The sequence below is a fragment of the Phyllobates terribilis genome, unplaced genomic scaffold, assembly GCF_046119375.1.
Source record: "Phyllobates terribilis strain yellow unplaced genomic scaffold, ASM4611937v1 Scaffold_8__6_contigs__length_399053987, whole genome shotgun sequence".
Classification (NCBI taxonomy): domain Eukaryota; kingdom Metazoa; phylum Chordata; class Amphibia; order Anura; family Dendrobatidae; genus Phyllobates; species Phyllobates terribilis.
Window position 1 is genome coordinate 91,615,387 of NW_027362768.1, and position 17,600 is coordinate 91,632,986.

Sequence of the window (17,600 nt, forward strand, 5' to 3'; positions counted from 1 at the left end):
TGGAATCAGCAAGTACAATTGTTTCGAAGAAAACTACAAGTAATGCACTCAACCTCCATGGACTGTATACAAACTCACCACGCAAGACTCCATTGCTGAACAAAAAGAATGTTCAATAGCTTTAAAGTTTGCTCAACAACATTTAGACAAGCCTGTGACATACTGGGAGAATATAGTCTGGTCAGATGAGATCAAAATTGAACTCTTTGGATGCCATAATACATGTTTGGAGGCCAAAAATCACTGCATATCACCCCAAAAACACCATACCAACAGTGAACTTAGGAGATGGGAACATCATGGTATGGGGCTGTTTTAAACATACGGCACTGCCAAACGTCATGTTGAAGGAAGGATGAATAGACAAATGTACGAGACATTCTTGATAAAAATCTACTGCCATCTACAACCCTTGGCAAAAATTATGGTATCACCGGGCTCGTAGGATGTTCATTCAGTTGTTTAATGTTGTTGAAAAAAAGCAGATCACAGACATGGCACAAAACTAAAGTCATTTCAAATGGCAACTTTAGGGCTTTAAGAAACACTAAAAGAAATCAAGATTAAAAATGTGGTACTCAGTAAGGGTAATTTTTTTCAGACCAAGCAGAGGGAAAAAATTATGGAATCACTCAATTCTGAGGCAAAAATTATGGAATCACGAAGAACAAACACACAAAAGAACACTCCAATACATCACTAGTATTTTGTTGCACCACCTATGGCTTTAATAACAGCTTGCAGTCTCTGAGGCATGGACTTAATGAGTGACTAACAGTACTCTTCATCAATCTGGCTCCAACTTTCTCAGATTGCTGTTGCCAGATCAGCTTTGCAGGTTGGAGCCTTGTCATGGACCATTTTCTTCAACTTCCACCAAAGATTTTCAATTGGATTGAGATCCAGACTATTTGCATTTTGCAGGCCATGACATTGACCTTTTGTGTCTTCTTTCAAGGAATGTTTTCACAGTTTTTGCTCTACGGTAGGATGCATTATCATCTTGAAAAATGATGTCATCATCCCCAAACATCCTTTCAATTGATGGGATAAGAAAACTGTCCAAAATATCAATGTAAACGTGGGCATTTATGGAAGATGTAATGACAGCCATCTCCTCAGTGCCTTTACCTGACATGCAGCCCCATATCATCAATGACTGTGGAAATTTTCATGTTCTCTTCATGCAGTCAACTTTATAAATCTCATTGGAACGGCACCAAACAAAAGTTCCAGCATCATCACCTTGCCCAATGCAGATTCGCGATTCATCACTGAATATGACTTTCATCCAGTCATCCACAGTCCACAATTGCTTTTCCTTAGCCCATTGTAACCTTGTTTTTTTCTGTTTAGGTGTTAGTGATGGCTTATGTTTAGCTTTTCTGTATGTAAATCCCATTTCCTTTAGGCGGTTTCTTACAGTTCGGTCACAGACATTGACTCCAGTTTCCTCCCATTCGTTCCTCATTTGTTTTGTTGTGCATTTCCTGTTTTGGAGACATATTGCTTTAAGTTTCCGGTCTTGTCGCTTTGATGTCTTCCTTGGTCTACCAGTATGTTTGCCTTTAACAACCTTCCCATGTTGTTTGTATTTGGTCCAGATTTTAGACACAGCTGACTGTGAACAACCAACATCTTTTGCAACATTGCGTGATGATTTACCTTCTTTTAAGAGTTTCATAATCCTCTCCTTTGTTACAATTGACATCTCTCGTGTTGGAGCCATGATTCATGTCAGTCCACTTGGTGCAACAGCTCTCCAAGGTGTGATCACTCCTTTTTAGATGCAGACTAACGAGCAGATCTAATTTGATGCAGGTGTTAGTTTTGGAAATGAAAATTTACAGGGTGATTCCATAATTTTTTCCTCAGAATTGAGTGATTCCATAATTTTTTCCCTCTGCTTGGTCTGAAAAAAATTACCCTTACTGAGTACCACATTTTTAATCTTGATTTCTTTTAGTGTTTCTTAAAGCCCTAAAGTTGCCATTTGAAATGACTTTAGTTTTGTGCCATGTCTGTGATCTGCTTTTTTTCAACAACATTAAACAACTGAACGAACATCCTCCGAGCAAGGTGATTCCATAATTTTTGCCAGGGGTTGTACCAGGATTATGAAGATGAAATGAGGGTGGATATTTCAGCAAGACAATGATCCCAAACACACAGCCAAGGAAACTCTCAATTACTTTCAGAGAAAAAGAAAGCTGCTAGAATGGCTGCAACAATCACCTGACCTGAATCTAATAGAAAATTTATGGAAGGAACTAAAGCTCAGAGTTCATAGGAGCCCACGGAACCAATTTGAAGCGGGTTAGTGTGGTAGAAGTGGAAAAAAAAATCACACCTGAGCAATGCATGCGACCAGTTTCTCCATACTGGAGGCGTCTTGAAGCTGTCATCACCAACATAGGTTTTTATACGAAGTATTAAATAAATTTCAGTAAGAACGTTCAATACTTTTCCCTGTGTCATTTCTCATTATTACACATAATTACGGTGATTCCTGTAGTGTTATTACACGGTGACCCCTGTAGTGTTATTACACGGTGACCCCTGTAGTGCTGTTACACGGTGACCACTGTAATGTTATTACACGGTGACCCCTGTAGTGTTATTATTACACGGTGACCCCTGTAGTGTTCTTATTACATGGTGACCCCTGTAGTGTTATTATTACACGGTAACCCCTGTAGTGTTATTATTACATGGTGACTCCTGTAGTGTTGTTTTTATTACATGGTGACCCCTGTAGTGTTATTATTAGACGGTGATCCCTGTAGTGTTATTATTACACGGTGACCCCTGTAGTGTTATTACACAGTGACCACTGTAATGTTATTAAACGGTGACCCCTGTAGTGTTATTACACGGTGACCCCGGTAGTGTTATTATTACACGGTGACCCCTGTAGTGTTATTATTACACGGTAACCCCTGTAGTGTTATTACTACACGGTAACCCCTGTAGTATTATTATTACATGGTGACTCCTGTAGTGTTGTTATTACATGGTGACCCCTGTAGTGTTATTATTAGACGGTGACCTCTGTAGTGTTATTATTACACGGTGACCCCAGTAGTGTTATTACACGGTGACCACTGTAATGTTATTACACGGTGACCCCTGTAGTGTTATTACACGGTGACCCCTGTAGTGTTATTATTACACGGTGACCCCGGTAGTGTTATTATTACACGGTAACCCCTGTAGTGTTATTATTACACGGTAACCCCGGTAGTGTTATTATTACACGGTGACCCCTGTAGTGTTATTATTACACGGTGACCCCGGTAGTGTTATTATTACACGGTGACCCCGGTAGTGTTATTATTACACGGTAACCCCTGTAGTGTTATTATTACACGGTGACCCCTGTAGTGTTATTATTACACGGTGACCCCTGTAGTGTTATTATTACACGGTGACCCCTGTAGTGTTATTATTACACGGTGACCCCGGTAGTGTTATTATTACACGGTGACCCCGGTAGTGTTATTATTACACGGTGACCCCTGTAGTGTTATTATTACACGGTGACCCCTGTAGTGTTATTATTACACGGTGACCCCTGTAGTGTTATTATTACACGGTGACCCCGGTAGTGTTATTATTACACGGTGACCCCTGTAGTGTTATTATTACACGGTGACCCCTGTAGTGTTATTATTACACGGTGACCCCTGTAGTGTTATTATTACACGGTGACCCCGGTAGTGTTATTATTACACGGTGACCCCGGTAGTGTTATCACACATGTATTGGTGGTTGGTGTAATACACCGTTGGGGTCTCCACGGCTGACTCTCAGCACTGCAGCACAGTTACAACTGCTCCGTGTAGAGCGTTACCCAGTTGCTAAGCAACCACCCTCTACGTCAGAGGGGCGCGCCTGCAGAAAGCCCCCGAGCTGTCCTCTACGTGCCTGCAGGAAATGCCGCCAGCGATTACGAGTTATGACTGATAGCGAGCTCATGTCCATCTGCCACAGATCACAGGCATGTCACCGGTACCGCAGCCTGCGCCTTCCCATGAGCCTGCGCGGCCTTACCTCTGTGGAGCAGCGATGTCGCCATGTGTCAATAAAACGCTTGTGCCCAGGAGCCCAGAAGAGCGTCTGCACTACACTACAGCTCCCAGCATGCCTTGTGTGTCATGTGACTCCTGTCACAGGAAGAAGCCAACCAGATAGGCTGCACTGTGTGGTGCTCACAGGGTGACGCTATGTGACAGTGTGCGGTACACGTGATCACTACCCGCCCTGTGCATAAACGTGTGAGCATGGAGAAAACGCACTGGTGTGTACAGGGTGCTGCCTCACAGCTGTGTGCAATGTGTATACACACTCCTGGGGTCGTGTTCCAGAGCCGCTACCATGACATTACTGGGCAATACAGAGAACCGGAGCAGCAAAGGGGCAGTGTTGCTGGAAACCCTGACTAAAGTGGCTAATGTGGGGCGACGGTGGCTGAGGGGTCATTGGGGCCAAGGTGACGTCCACATCAGGATGACGTCACATGGAGAGCTGCCGGACAGGTGCACAATAGGTGCTGGTCGTGCAGATCTCTGATTTCATGAGCTCCGCAGCAGGAGAGCCTTTATGTGTTCCCATTTGGGGCATTAAATGGTTAATTATAGGGGTATTCTCCAGCTTGGAAGTTATTCACTATGCATAGGATAGGAGATAACATCCTGATCACTGGGGGGGCCGACTGCAGGGACTCCCACCAAGAAGATCCCCTGTGAATGGAGCAGCTGTCAGTCATGTACACCGCCACTCCATTTATTCTTAGGGGAAGGCTGATCAGGCGAGCGTAGTGCTTGGCTATCTGTGGGGGTTCTATTAAGATGAAATAGAGCGCTGGTGTGTACGATCGACAGCTGCAATGTGTACGATCCAGGGTTGTGGAGTCGGTAAGCCAAACCTCCGACTCCTCAATTTCCGTGACTCCATGACTCCGACTCCCTCATACACGGCTCATGTTTAAGTGATAAATTTACTGTAGAACAGATTCATCTCCGCTAAAAGTCTAGACCCTTAGATCAGGAATAGGACAGACATTTATAGGACATTTCATAACTTTCCCAAATTCTTATGAAAAAATATTCCCCACAAACTGCATTGAACTACTGTACCCAATTTATTATATATATTAGGAGTTGGAGTCGGTACATTTTATACCGACTCTGACTTCACCAAAATGGCCTCCGACTCCACAGCCCTGGTACAATCGACCAGCTGCGGCGAGTACGATCGACCGCTGCGGTGTTTACGATCGACCACTGCTCTGTTCACATGGGGATCATCTTGGAATTGATGGGAGTCCCAGCAGTCGGGCCCCCAGCTATCAGGAAGTTATCCCCCATCCACTGAGTAGGGACACTTCAGCCAATACTGAAAATATTTTTATTTTCAGTATTTGTCTGGTCATGTGATACTGAAGACCTATTCCTAGCAGACACCCCAATAATCAGGTGTTATTAGCACATGAAGGCTGTAAACCAATGAACGTAAGGAAAGAGTCAGACAGCCATATAACTCGGCTGGGGATTGCAACGCAATGTTCAGACTGGCCAGCGGCTCTCCTGATCACAGAAGTACATGAAGCTGGAGAGCCGCCGACCAGTCCGAGCTTTGCATTCCTATCTATGTCCGTTTATGGCCGTGTGACTCTTCCCTATGCTGCACTGCTGAACTCAGCTCCTATTATTCAGTTCGGTGGAGCAGTTTAATGTTTTTGTTTGGTTTTTCATAAGCATTTGTTGGGGTGTTTTTCTTGCATTTTTATAACGTTTTTTATTGTAGTGTTTTTGGTGCAATTTTTGGCCTTTTTTTTAAGTCCTTTAGGCAGTGAGTAGTGATGAGCGAGTATGTTCTGTTAACCCTTTTGGCGAGCATGCTCGGATGCTCGCCGAGTATCTTGAGCGTGCTCGGTGTTATGTTTTAGTCACTCCGTTCTCATGATTTGCGACTGTTTTGACAGCTTTAATACATGTGAGGAATGCCTAAGAAACAAGCATTCCTCACATGTATTAAAGCTGTCAAACAATTGCAAATCATGAGCACGGAGTGACTCAAACATAACACCCAAGCGCTGAAGATACTCAGAAAACACCCGAGCATGCTGGGAAATCTCAACTAGCATGCTCGCTCATCACTAGCAGTGAGTAAAATGCAGGCGTGGCTGATGTGGAAATCTCCACATTACACCCACAAAAGAGACGGGTGTTTTTGAGGCATCTTCATTGACTTCTATTGTATAGTATGGAGCCTCTAACAAGTGGAAAACACCTGAAGACGGAGCAGTGTCTTCTCAAAACCAATTGGCATCTTTGGAGACCTGAAGCGGTTAAAAGTCCCACTGAAGAAACACCTGAAAAACAGTGTGAATGTGCCCTAAACCAAGAGAGGACACAGACAGAGGAGGGCCTGTGTAAGAATAGTATATGGGCCTCTGCAGTCTATAGCTCCTCACAATGCACAGCTCCTCCTGCTCTAGAGGTGGTAGTGGCCCCCTATCCTCCTGAGCCCCTGAATGGCTACACAGGTTGCACCCATGCTATGTCCACCCCAGGCCACTACTTGTAACCCTCACCTAATACATTTACATGAACATTTTGGACCTCACAGACAAAAAGGAATGTGATATTACCACTAATTCTTGAGGTGGTTCTGCACTGTGTGGTTTGGAGGTGACATCATACAGGTCATTAGTTGGTGTCCACCGCGCTGGTCCACTGAGGCCAGAAATTAACGAGAAGAATAGTGTAATTAAAAAAATGTTTATTTGATAAATATTTTAAAAAACTCAATTGGAAGTGGTAAAATTGTAGAGAAAGATTCGATATATTGTGGCTCAAGGCTGAGAGCTCCAAGGTTTGTAGAGGTAATGCGACTTCTAGAGGATCTAAGGGGTTATGAGGAAACAGAGCCCACGGGTACCTATAAATATATGAATATAGAACCTGTTAAAAAATGGTATGAAATGGCTGTTCAGGGTTGGGTGATTGGCGATGGTCAGTCTCTACCTGAGGCCAAGGTTAAGGTTAGAGCGACTGGTTGTGATGTATTGGAGAGATGCGGGGTACGTCTTTCGTCAAGGAGTGCTGATAACTAGACTGGAGTCAGTGATATATTGTAAAGGACTAACGTCTATTAATTTATCATAAAACCTAAGGTTAATCTGGTTCAGTAGATTTTGATGGTTTCTATCTGCAGTCCAGGTGTTTTGGGGGGCCAGATATGGTGTTAGGGCTCAAAATTAGATGTCCTGTAGAGACTAGGATAGAAGATTAGGCACTAAAAATGAGACTATACAGGAAAAAATGTCCTCATAACCCCTAAGATCCTCTAGAAGTCGCATTACCTCTACAAACCTTGGAGCTCCCAGCCTTGAGACACAATATATCGAATATTTCTCTACAATGTTACCACTTCCAATTGAGTTTAAATATTTATCAAATAAACAGTTTTTAATTACACTATTCCTCTTGTCATTACTCCCTGGCCTCAGTGCACCGGCGCGGTGGACACCAACTAATTCCCTACTTCATTTGTACAGGGCGTATGGTGTCCCTTACCACTCGCTGCAGGCCTACTGTGTGTACTTACCAGCGGTTTTATATTACTTCATCATACAGGTCATGTTGACATCACCGCCTGAGGACTGCGCTCTGTGGATAGGATGTGTACAGTGATAGGAGGAAATAGTAAGGAAAGCTCTGTAACTGCCAATCAGGCTGCTGCTTTCATTGTGTGAACGGTTTCCGAGAAATGAAAGTTGATTTCTGATTGGTTGGTAGTAGGCACGCCTCCTCTGCTCAAGGTATAGCATGTAGATTTTATGTATAAATGCAGAAGGGGCGGTACCGCCGCGCGGCTCCTCCCCCTCGCAACCTGCCTGTGACTCAGTGCCGGAGGCTCCTCTCACCTCTGGTGACGGATGAGTAACCCTGTCACTGCCGGAGGCACGTAGAGCGGAAGCGCTTCCAGCACCACACAAGAGCTGTTGTTGGGAAAGTGTGCACCGCCCCTTTCTGGAGCAAACCAATACGTGTGCAGAGGGTGGGGGAGGACATACAGGCTGGCTTCTGATTTGCTTGCACTGACCTTAGTGACGCGGCCGCTTCCACCTCAGCTGGATGTAACTGTGGAGGCGCCGGCTGTGGGTAACGGCCGCGTTGGCCGTGTGATCACGTGGTGTGCTGAGTGAGGCGGAGCCGCCGCTGATCGCTGAGGAGACCCCGGTATCACAGCGGCGGCCTGAAGTCGTGTGTACTGGGGACATGACGGGGAGGATGCGAGGGGGCGCCCGGGAGAGATGAAGCGGCTCGTGGTGCTCTGCTGCCTGCTCCTCCTCTGCCTGCTATGGTGAGACGGGGACACGGGGCGCCATGTGCGGGAGGAGGAGGGCATGTGTCACCGGGTGTACGGGCTGACACTCCCCTCTGTACATTATATAGTGTGTGTGTGTATAGACTGACACTCCCCTCTGTACATTATATAGTGTGTGTGGACTGACACCTCTGTACGGTATATAGTGTGTGTATAGACTGACACCTCTGTACGGTATATACTGTGTGTACATTATATAGTGTGTGTGTGTATAGACTGACACTCCCCTCTGTACATTATATAGTGTGTGTGTGTATAGACTGACACTCCCCTCTGTACATTATATAGTGTGTGTGTGTATAGACTGACACTCCCCTCTGTACATTATATAGTGTGTGTGGACTGACACCTCTGTACGGTATATAGTGTGTGTATAGACTGGCACCTCTGTCCGGTATATACTGTGTGTACATTATATAGTGTGTATGGACTGACACCTCTGTCCGGTATATACTGTGTGTACATTATATAGTGTGTGTGTGTGTGTATGGACTGACACCTCTGTCCGGTATATACTGTGTGTACATTATATAGTGTGTGTGTGTGTGTATAGACTGGCACCTCTGTCCGGTATATACTGTGTGTACATTATATAGTGTGTGTATAGACTGGCACCTCTGTCCGGTATATACTGTGTGTACATTATATAGTGTGTGTATAGACTGGCACCTCTGTCCGGTATATACTGTGTGTACATTATATAGTGTGTGTGTGGACTGACACCTCTGTACGGTATATACTGTGTGTACATTATATAGTGTGTGTGTGGACTGACACCTCTGTACGGTATATACTGTGTGTACATTATATAGTGTGTGTATGGACTGACACCTCTGTACGGTATATACTGTGTGTACATTATATAGTGTGTGTATGGACTGACACCTCTGTACGGTATATACTGTGTGTACATTATATAGTGTGTGTATGGACTGACACCTCTGTACGGTATATACTGTGTGTACATTATATAGTGTGTGTATGGACTGACACCTCTGTACGGTATATACTGTGTGTACATTATATAGTGTGTATAGACTGGCACCTCTGTACGGTATATACTGTGTGTACATTATATAGTGTGTGTATGGACTGGCACCTCTGTACGGTATATACTGTGTGTACATTATATAGTGTGTGTATGGACTGACACCTCTGTACTGTATATACTGTGTGTACATTATATAGTGTGTGTATGGACTGACACCTCTGTACTGTATATACTGTGTGTACATTATATAGTGTGTGTATGGACTGACACCTCTGTCCGGTATATACTGTGTGTACATTATATAGTGTGTGTATGGACTGACACCTCTGTCCGGTATATACTGTGTGTACATTATATAGTGTGTGTATGGACTGACACCTCTGTACGGTATATACTGTGTGTACATTATATAGTGTGTGTATGGACTGACACCTCTGTACGGTATATACTGTGTGTACATTATATAGTGTGTGTGTATGGACTGACATCTCTGTCCGGTATATACTGTGTGTACATTATATAGTGTGTATGGACTGACACCTCTGTACGGTATATACTGTGTGTACATTATATAGTGTGTGTGTATGGACTGACACCTCTGTCCGGTATATACTGTGTGTACATTATATAGTGTGTGTATGGACTGACACCTCTGTCCGGTATATACTGTGTGTACATTATATAGTGTGTGTATGGACTGACACCTCTGTACGGTATATACTGTGTGTACATTATATAGTGTGTGTATGGACTGACACCTCTGTACGGTATATACTGTGTGTACATTATATAGTGTGTGTATGGACTGACACCTCTGTACGGTATATACTGTGTGTACATTATATAGTGTGTGTATGGACTGACACCTCTGTACGGTATATACTGTGTGTACATTATATAGTGTGTGTGTATGGACTGACACCTCTGTACGGTATATACTGTGTGTACATTATATAGTGTGTGTGTATGGACTGACACCTCTGTACGGTATATACTGTGTGTACATTATATAGTGTGTGTGTATGGACTGACACCTCTGTACGGTATATACTGTGTGTACATTATATAGTGTGTGTGTATGGACTGACACCTCTGTACGGTATATACTGTGTGTACATTATATAGTGTGTGTGTATGGACTGACACCTCTGTACGGTATATACTGTGTGTACATTATATAGTGTGTGTATGGACTGACACCTCTGTCCGGTATATAGTGTGTGTGTATGGACTGACACCTCTGTCCGGTATATACTGTGTGTACATTATATAGTGTGTGTGTATGGACTGACACCTCTGTACTGTATATACTGTGTGTACATTATATAGTGTGTGTATAGACTGGCACCTCTGTACGGTATATACTGTGTGTACATTATATAGTGTGTATGGACTGACACCTCTGTCCGGTATATACTGTGTGTACATTATATAGTGTGTGTAAGGACTGACACCTCTGTCCGGTATATACTGTGTGTACATTATATAGTGTGTATGGACTGACACCTCTGTCCGGTATATACTGTGTGTACATTATATAGTGTGTGTAAGGACTGACACCTCTGTCCGGTATATACTGTGTGTACATTATATAGTGTGTATGGACTGACACCTCTGTCCGGTATATACTGTGTGTACATTATATAGTGTGTGTATGGACTGACACCTCTGTACGGTATATACTGTGTGTACATTATATAGTGTGTGTATGGACTGACACCTCTGTACGGTATATACTGTGTGTACATTATATAGTGTGTGTATGGACTGACACCTCTGTACGGTATATACTGTGTGTACATTATATAGTGTGTGTATGGACTGACACCTCTGTACGGTATATACTGTGTGTACATTATATAGTGTGTGTATGGACTGACACCTCTGTACGGTATATACTGTGTGTACATTATATAGTGTGTGTATGGACTGACACCTCTGTACGGTATATACTGTGTGTACATTATATAGTGTGTGTATGGACTGACACCTCTGTCCGGTATATACTGTGTGTACATTATATAGTGTGTGTATGGACTGACACCTCTGTCCGGTATATACTGTGTGTACATTATATAGTGTGTGTATGGACTGACACCTCTGTCCGGTATATACTGTGTGTACATTATATAGTGTGTGTATGGACTGACACCTCTGTCCGGTATATACTGTGTGTACATTATATAGTGTGTGTATGGACTGACACCTCTGTCCGGTATATACTGTGTGTACATTATATAGTGTGTGTATGGACTGACACCTCTGTCCGGTATATACTGTGTGTACATTATATAGTGTGTGTATGGACTGACACCTCTGTCCGGTATATACTGTGTGTACATTATATAGTGTGTGTATGGACTGACACCTCTGTCCGGTATATACTGTGTGTACATTATATAGTGTGTGTATGGACTGACACCTCTGTCCGGTATATACTGTGTGTACATTATATAGTGTGTGTGTATGGACTGACACCTCTGTCCGGTATATACTGTGTGTACATTATATAGTGTGTGTATGGACTGACACCTCTGTCCGGTATATACTGTGTGTACATTATATAGTGTGTGTATGGACTGACACCTCTGTCCGGTATATACTGTGTGTACATTATATAGTGTGTGTATGGACTGACACCTCTGTCCGGTATATACTGTGTGTACATTATATAGTGTGTGTGTATGGACTGACACCTCTGTCCGGTATATACTGTGTGTACATTATATAGTGTGTGTGTATGGACTGACACCTCTGTCCGGTATATACTGTGTGTACATTATATAGTGTGTGTGTATGGACTGACACCTCTGTCCGGTATATACTGTGAGTACATTATATAGTGTGTATGGACTGACACCTCTGTCCGGTATATACTGTGTGTACATTATATAGTGTGTGTATGGACTGACACCTCTGTCCGGTATATACTGTGTGTACATTATATAGTGTGTGTATGGACTGACACCTCTGTCCGGTATATACTGTGTGTACATTATATAGTGTGTGTATGGACTGACACCTCTGTCCGGTATATACTGTGTGTACATTATATAGTGTGTGTATGGACTGACACCTCTGTCCGGTATATACTGTGTGTACATTATATAGTGTGTGTATGGACTGACACCTCTGTACTGTATATACTGTGTGTATGGACTGACACCTCTGTCCGGTATATACTGTGTGTACATTATATAGTGTGTATGGACTGACACCTCTGTCCGGTATATACTGTGTGTACATTATATAGTGTGTGTATGGACTGGCACCTCTGTACGGTATATACTGTGTGTACATTATATAGTGTGTGTATGGACTGGCACCTCTGTACGGTATATACTGTGTGTACATTATATAGTGTGTGTATGGACTGGCACCTCTGTACGGTATATACTGTGTGTATGGACTGGCACCTCTGTACGGTATATACTGTGTGTACATTATATAGTGTGTGTATGGACTGGCACCTCTGTACGGTATATACTGTGTGTACATTATATAGTGTGTGTATGGACTGACACCTCTGTACGGTATATACTGTGTGTACATTATATAGTGTGTGTATGGACTGACACCTCTGTACGGTATATAGTGTGTGTATGGACTGACACCTCTGTACGGTATATACTGTGTGTACATTATATAGTGTGTGTATGGACTGACACCTCTGTCCGGTATATACTGTGTGTACATTATATAGTGTGTGTGTATGGACTGACACCTCTGTCCGGTATATACTGTGTGTACATTATATAGTGTGTGTGTATGGACTGACACCTCTGTCCGGTATATACTGTGTGTACATTATATAGTGTGTGTGTATGGACTGACACCTCTGTCCGGTATATACTGTGAGTACATTATATAGTGTGTATGGACTGACACCTCTGTCCGGTATATACTGTGTGTACATTATATAGTGTGTGTATGGACTGACACCTCTGTCCGGTATATACTGTGTGTACATTATATAGTGTGTGTATGGACTGACACCTCTGTCCGGTATATACTGTGTGTACATTATATAGTGTGTGTATGGACTGACACCTCTGTCCGGTATATACTGTGTGTACATTATATAGTGTGTGTATGGACTGACACCTCTGTCCGGTATATACTGTGTGTACATTATATAGTGTGTGTATGGACTGACACCTCTGTACTGTATATACTGTGTGTATGGACTGACACCTCTGTCCGGTATATACTGTGTGTACATTATATAGTGTGTATGGACTGACACCTCTGTCCGGTATATACTGTGTGTACATTATATAGTGTGTGTATGGACTGGCACCTCTGTACGGTATATAGTGTGTGTATGGACTGGCACCTCTGTACGGTATATACTGTGTGTACATTATATAGTGTGTGTATGGACTGGCACCTCTGTACGGTATATACTGTGTGTATGGACTGGCACCTCTGTACGGTATATACTGTGTGTACATTATATAGTGTGTGTATGGACTGGCACCTCTGTACGGTATATACTGTGTGTACATTATATAGTGTGTGTATGGACTGACACCTCTGTACGGTATATACTGTGTGTACATTATATAGTGTGTGTATGGACTGACACCTCTGTACGGTATATAGTGTGTGTATGGACTGACACCTCTGTACGGTATATACTGTGTGTACATTATATAGTGTGTGTATGGACTGACACCTCTGTACGGTATATACTGTGTGTACATTATATAGTGTGTGTGTATGGACTGACACCTCTGTACGGTATATACTGTGTGTACATTATATAGTGTGTGTGTATGGACTGACACCTCTGTCCGGTATATACTGTGTGTACATTATATAGTGTGTGTGTATGGACTGACACCTCTGTCCGGTATATACTGTGTGTACATTATATAGTGTGTGTGTATGGACTGACACCTCTGTCCGGTATATACTGTGTGTACATTATATAGTGTGTGTGTATGGACTGACACCTCTGTCCGGTATATACTGTGTGTACATTATATAGTGTGTGTGTATGGACTGACACCTCTGTCCGGTATATACTGTGTGTACATTATATAGTGTGTGTGTATGGACTGACACCTCTGTCCGGTATATACTGTGTGTACATTATATAGTGTGTGTGTATGGACTGACACCTCTGTCCGGTATATACTGTGTGTACATTATATAGTGTGTGTGTATGGACTGACACCTCTGTCCGGTATATACTGTGTGTACATTATATAGTGTGTGTGTACATTATATAGTGTGTGTGTATGGACTGACACCTCTGTCCGGTATATACTGTGTGTACATTATATAGTGTGTGTGTATGGACTGACACCTCTGTCCGGTATATACTGTGTGTACATTATATAGTGTGTGTGTATGGACTGACACCTCTGTCCGGTATATACTGTGTGTACATTATATAGTGTGTGTGTATGGACTGACACCTCTGTCCGGTATATACTGTGTGTACATTATATAGTGTGTGTGTGTATGGACTGACACCTCTGTCCGGTATATACTGTGTGTACATTATATAGTGTGTGTGTGTATGGACTGACACCTCTGTCCGGTATATACTGTGTGTACATTATATAGTGTGTGTGTGTGTATGGACTGACACCTCTGTCCGGTATATACTGTGTGTACATTATATAGTGTGTGTGTGTGTATGGACTGACACCTCTGTCCGGTATATACTGTGTGTACATTATATAGTGTGTGTGTGTGTGTATGGACTGACACCTCTGTCCGGTATATACTGTGTGTACATTATATAGTGTGTGTGTGTGTGTATGGACTGACACCTCTGTCCGGTATATACTGTGTGTACATTATATAGTGTGTGTGTGTGTGTATGGACTGACACCTCTGTCCGGTATATACTGTGTGTACATTATATAGTGTGTGTGTGTGTGTATGGACTGACACCTCTGTCCGGTATATACTGTGTGTACATTATATAGTGTGTGTGTGTGTGTATGGACTGACACCTCTGTCCGGTATATACTGTGTGTACATTATATAGTGTGTGTGTGTGTGTATGGACTGACACCTCTGTCCGGTATATACTGTGTGTACATTATATAGTGTGTGTGTGTGTGTATGGACTGACACCTCTGTCCGGTATATACTGTGTGTACATTATATAGTGTGTGTGTGTGTGTATGGACTGACACCTCTGTCCGGTATATACTGTGTGTACATTATATAGTGTGTGTGTGTGTGTATGGACTGACACCTCTGTCCGGTATATACTGTGTGTACATTATATAGTGTGTGTGTGTGTGTATGGACTGACACCTCTGTCCGGTATATACTGTGTGTACATTATATAGTGTGTGTGTGTGTGTATGGACTGACACCTCTGTCCGGTATATACTGTGTGTACATTATATAGTGTGTGTGTGTGTGTATGGACTGACACCTCTGTCCGGTATATACTGTGTGTACATTATATAGTGTGTGTGTGTGTGTGTATGGACTGACACCTCTGTCCGGTATATACTGTGTGTACATTATATAGTGTGTGTGTGTGTGTGTATGGACTGACACCTCTGTCCGGTATATACTGTGTGTACATTATATAGTGTGTGTGTGTGTGTGTATGGACTGACACCTCTGTCCGGTATATACTGTGTGTACATTATATAGTGTGTGTGTGTGTGTGTATGGACTGACACCTCTGTCCGGTATATACTGTGTGTACATTATATAGTGTGTGTGTGTGTATGGACTGACACCTCTGTCCGGTATATACTGTGTGTACATTATATAGTGTGTGTGTGTGTGTGTATGGACTGACACCTCTGTCCGGTATATACTGTGTGTACATTATATAGTGTGTGTGTGTGTGTGTATGGACTGACACCTCTGTCCGGTATATACTGTGTGTACATTATATAGTGTGTGTATGGACTGACACCTCTGTCCGGTATATACTGTGTGTACATTATATAGTGTGTGTATGGACTGACACCTCTGTCCGGTATATACTGTGTGTACATTATATAGTGTGTGTATGGACTGACACCTCTGTCCGGTATATACTGTGTGTACATTATATAGTGTGTGTATGGACTGACACCTCTGTCCGGTATATACTGTGTGTACATTATATAGTGTGTGTATGGACTGACACCTCTGTCCGGTATATACTGTGTGTACATTATATAGTGTGTGTATGGACTGACACCTCTGTCCGGTATATACTGTGTGTACATTATATAGTGTGTGTGTATGGACTGACACCTCTGTCCGGTATATACTGTGTGTACATTATATAGTGTGTGTGTGTGTGTGTATGGACTGACACCTCTGTCCGGTATATACTGTGTGTACATTATATAGTGTGTGTGTGTGTGTATGGACTGACACCTCTGTCCGGTATATACTGTGTGTACATTATATAGTGTGTGTGTGTGTGTATGGACTGACACCTCTGTCCGGTATATACTGTGTGTACATTATATAGTGTGTGTGTGTGTGTGTGTGTGTGTGTGTATGGACTGACACCTCTGTCCGGTATATACTGTGTGTACATTATATAGTGTGTGTGTGTGTGTGTATGGACTGACACCTCTGTCCGGTATATACTGTGTGTACATTATATAGTGTGTGTATGGACTGACACCTCTGTCCGGTATATACTGTGTGTACATTATATAGTGTGTGTATGGACTGACACCTCTGTCCGGTATATACTGTGTGTACATTATATAGTGTGTGTGTGTGTGTATGGACTGACACCTCTGTCCGGTATATACTGTGTGTACATTATATAGTGTGTGTGTGTGTGTATGGACTGACACCTCTGTCCGGTATATACTGTGTGTACATTATATAGTGTGTGTGTGTGTATGGACTGACACCTCTGTCCGGTATATACTGTGTGTACATTATATAGTGTGTGTGTGTGTGTATGGACTGACACCACTGTCCGGTATATACTGTGTGTACATTATATAGTGTGTGTGTGTGTGTATGGACTGACACCTCTGTCCGGTATATACTGTGTGTACATTATATAGTGTGTGTGTGTATGGACTGACACCTCTGTCCGGTATATACTGTGTGTACATTATATAGTGTGTGTGTGTGTGTGTATGGACTGACACCTCTGTCCGGTATATACTGTGTGTACATTATATAGTGTGTGTGTGTGTGTGTATGGACTGACACCTCTGTCCGGTATATACTGTGTGTACATTATATAGTGTGTGTGTGTGTGTAT

The 17,600-nt window shown here is 42.8% G+C and overlaps 2 protein-coding genes across 7 annotated transcripts in view; one reads left to right on the forward strand and one right to left on the reverse strand.

The window, feature by feature from the left end:
• Positions 1 to 8,369, reverse strand: part of PIGC (phosphatidylinositol glycan anchor biosynthesis class C) — a 52,908-nt gene extending 44,539 nt beyond the window's left edge. The window contains exon 1 of one of the 4 annotated variants that reach the window (XM_073643142.1): positions 8,113 to 8,369. The gene's annotated coding sequence lies outside the window, so the exon portion shown is untranslated. Of the gene's footprint in view, positions 1 to 4,053; positions 4,204 to 7,614; positions 7,870 to 7,933; positions 8,055 to 8,112 lie in introns of those variants that run through there. The other 3 variants (XM_073643144.1, XM_073643143.1, XM_073643141.1) reach the window with 3 other exon arrangements.
• Positions 7,935 to 17,600, forward strand: part of SUCO (SUN domain containing ossification factor) — a 115,245-nt gene continuing 105,579 nt past the window's right edge. For 2 of the 3 annotated variants that reach the window (XM_073643136.1, XM_073643137.1), the window contains exon 1: positions 7,938 to 8,373. In XM_073643136.1, the coding sequence (XP_073499237.1) occupies positions 8,324 to 8,373 (50 nt within the window). In that variant the 5' untranslated portion in view covers positions 7,938 to 8,323. Of the gene's footprint in view, positions 8,374 to 17,600 lie in introns of all 3 variants that reach the window. The other variant, XM_073643138.1, reaches the window with a different exon arrangement.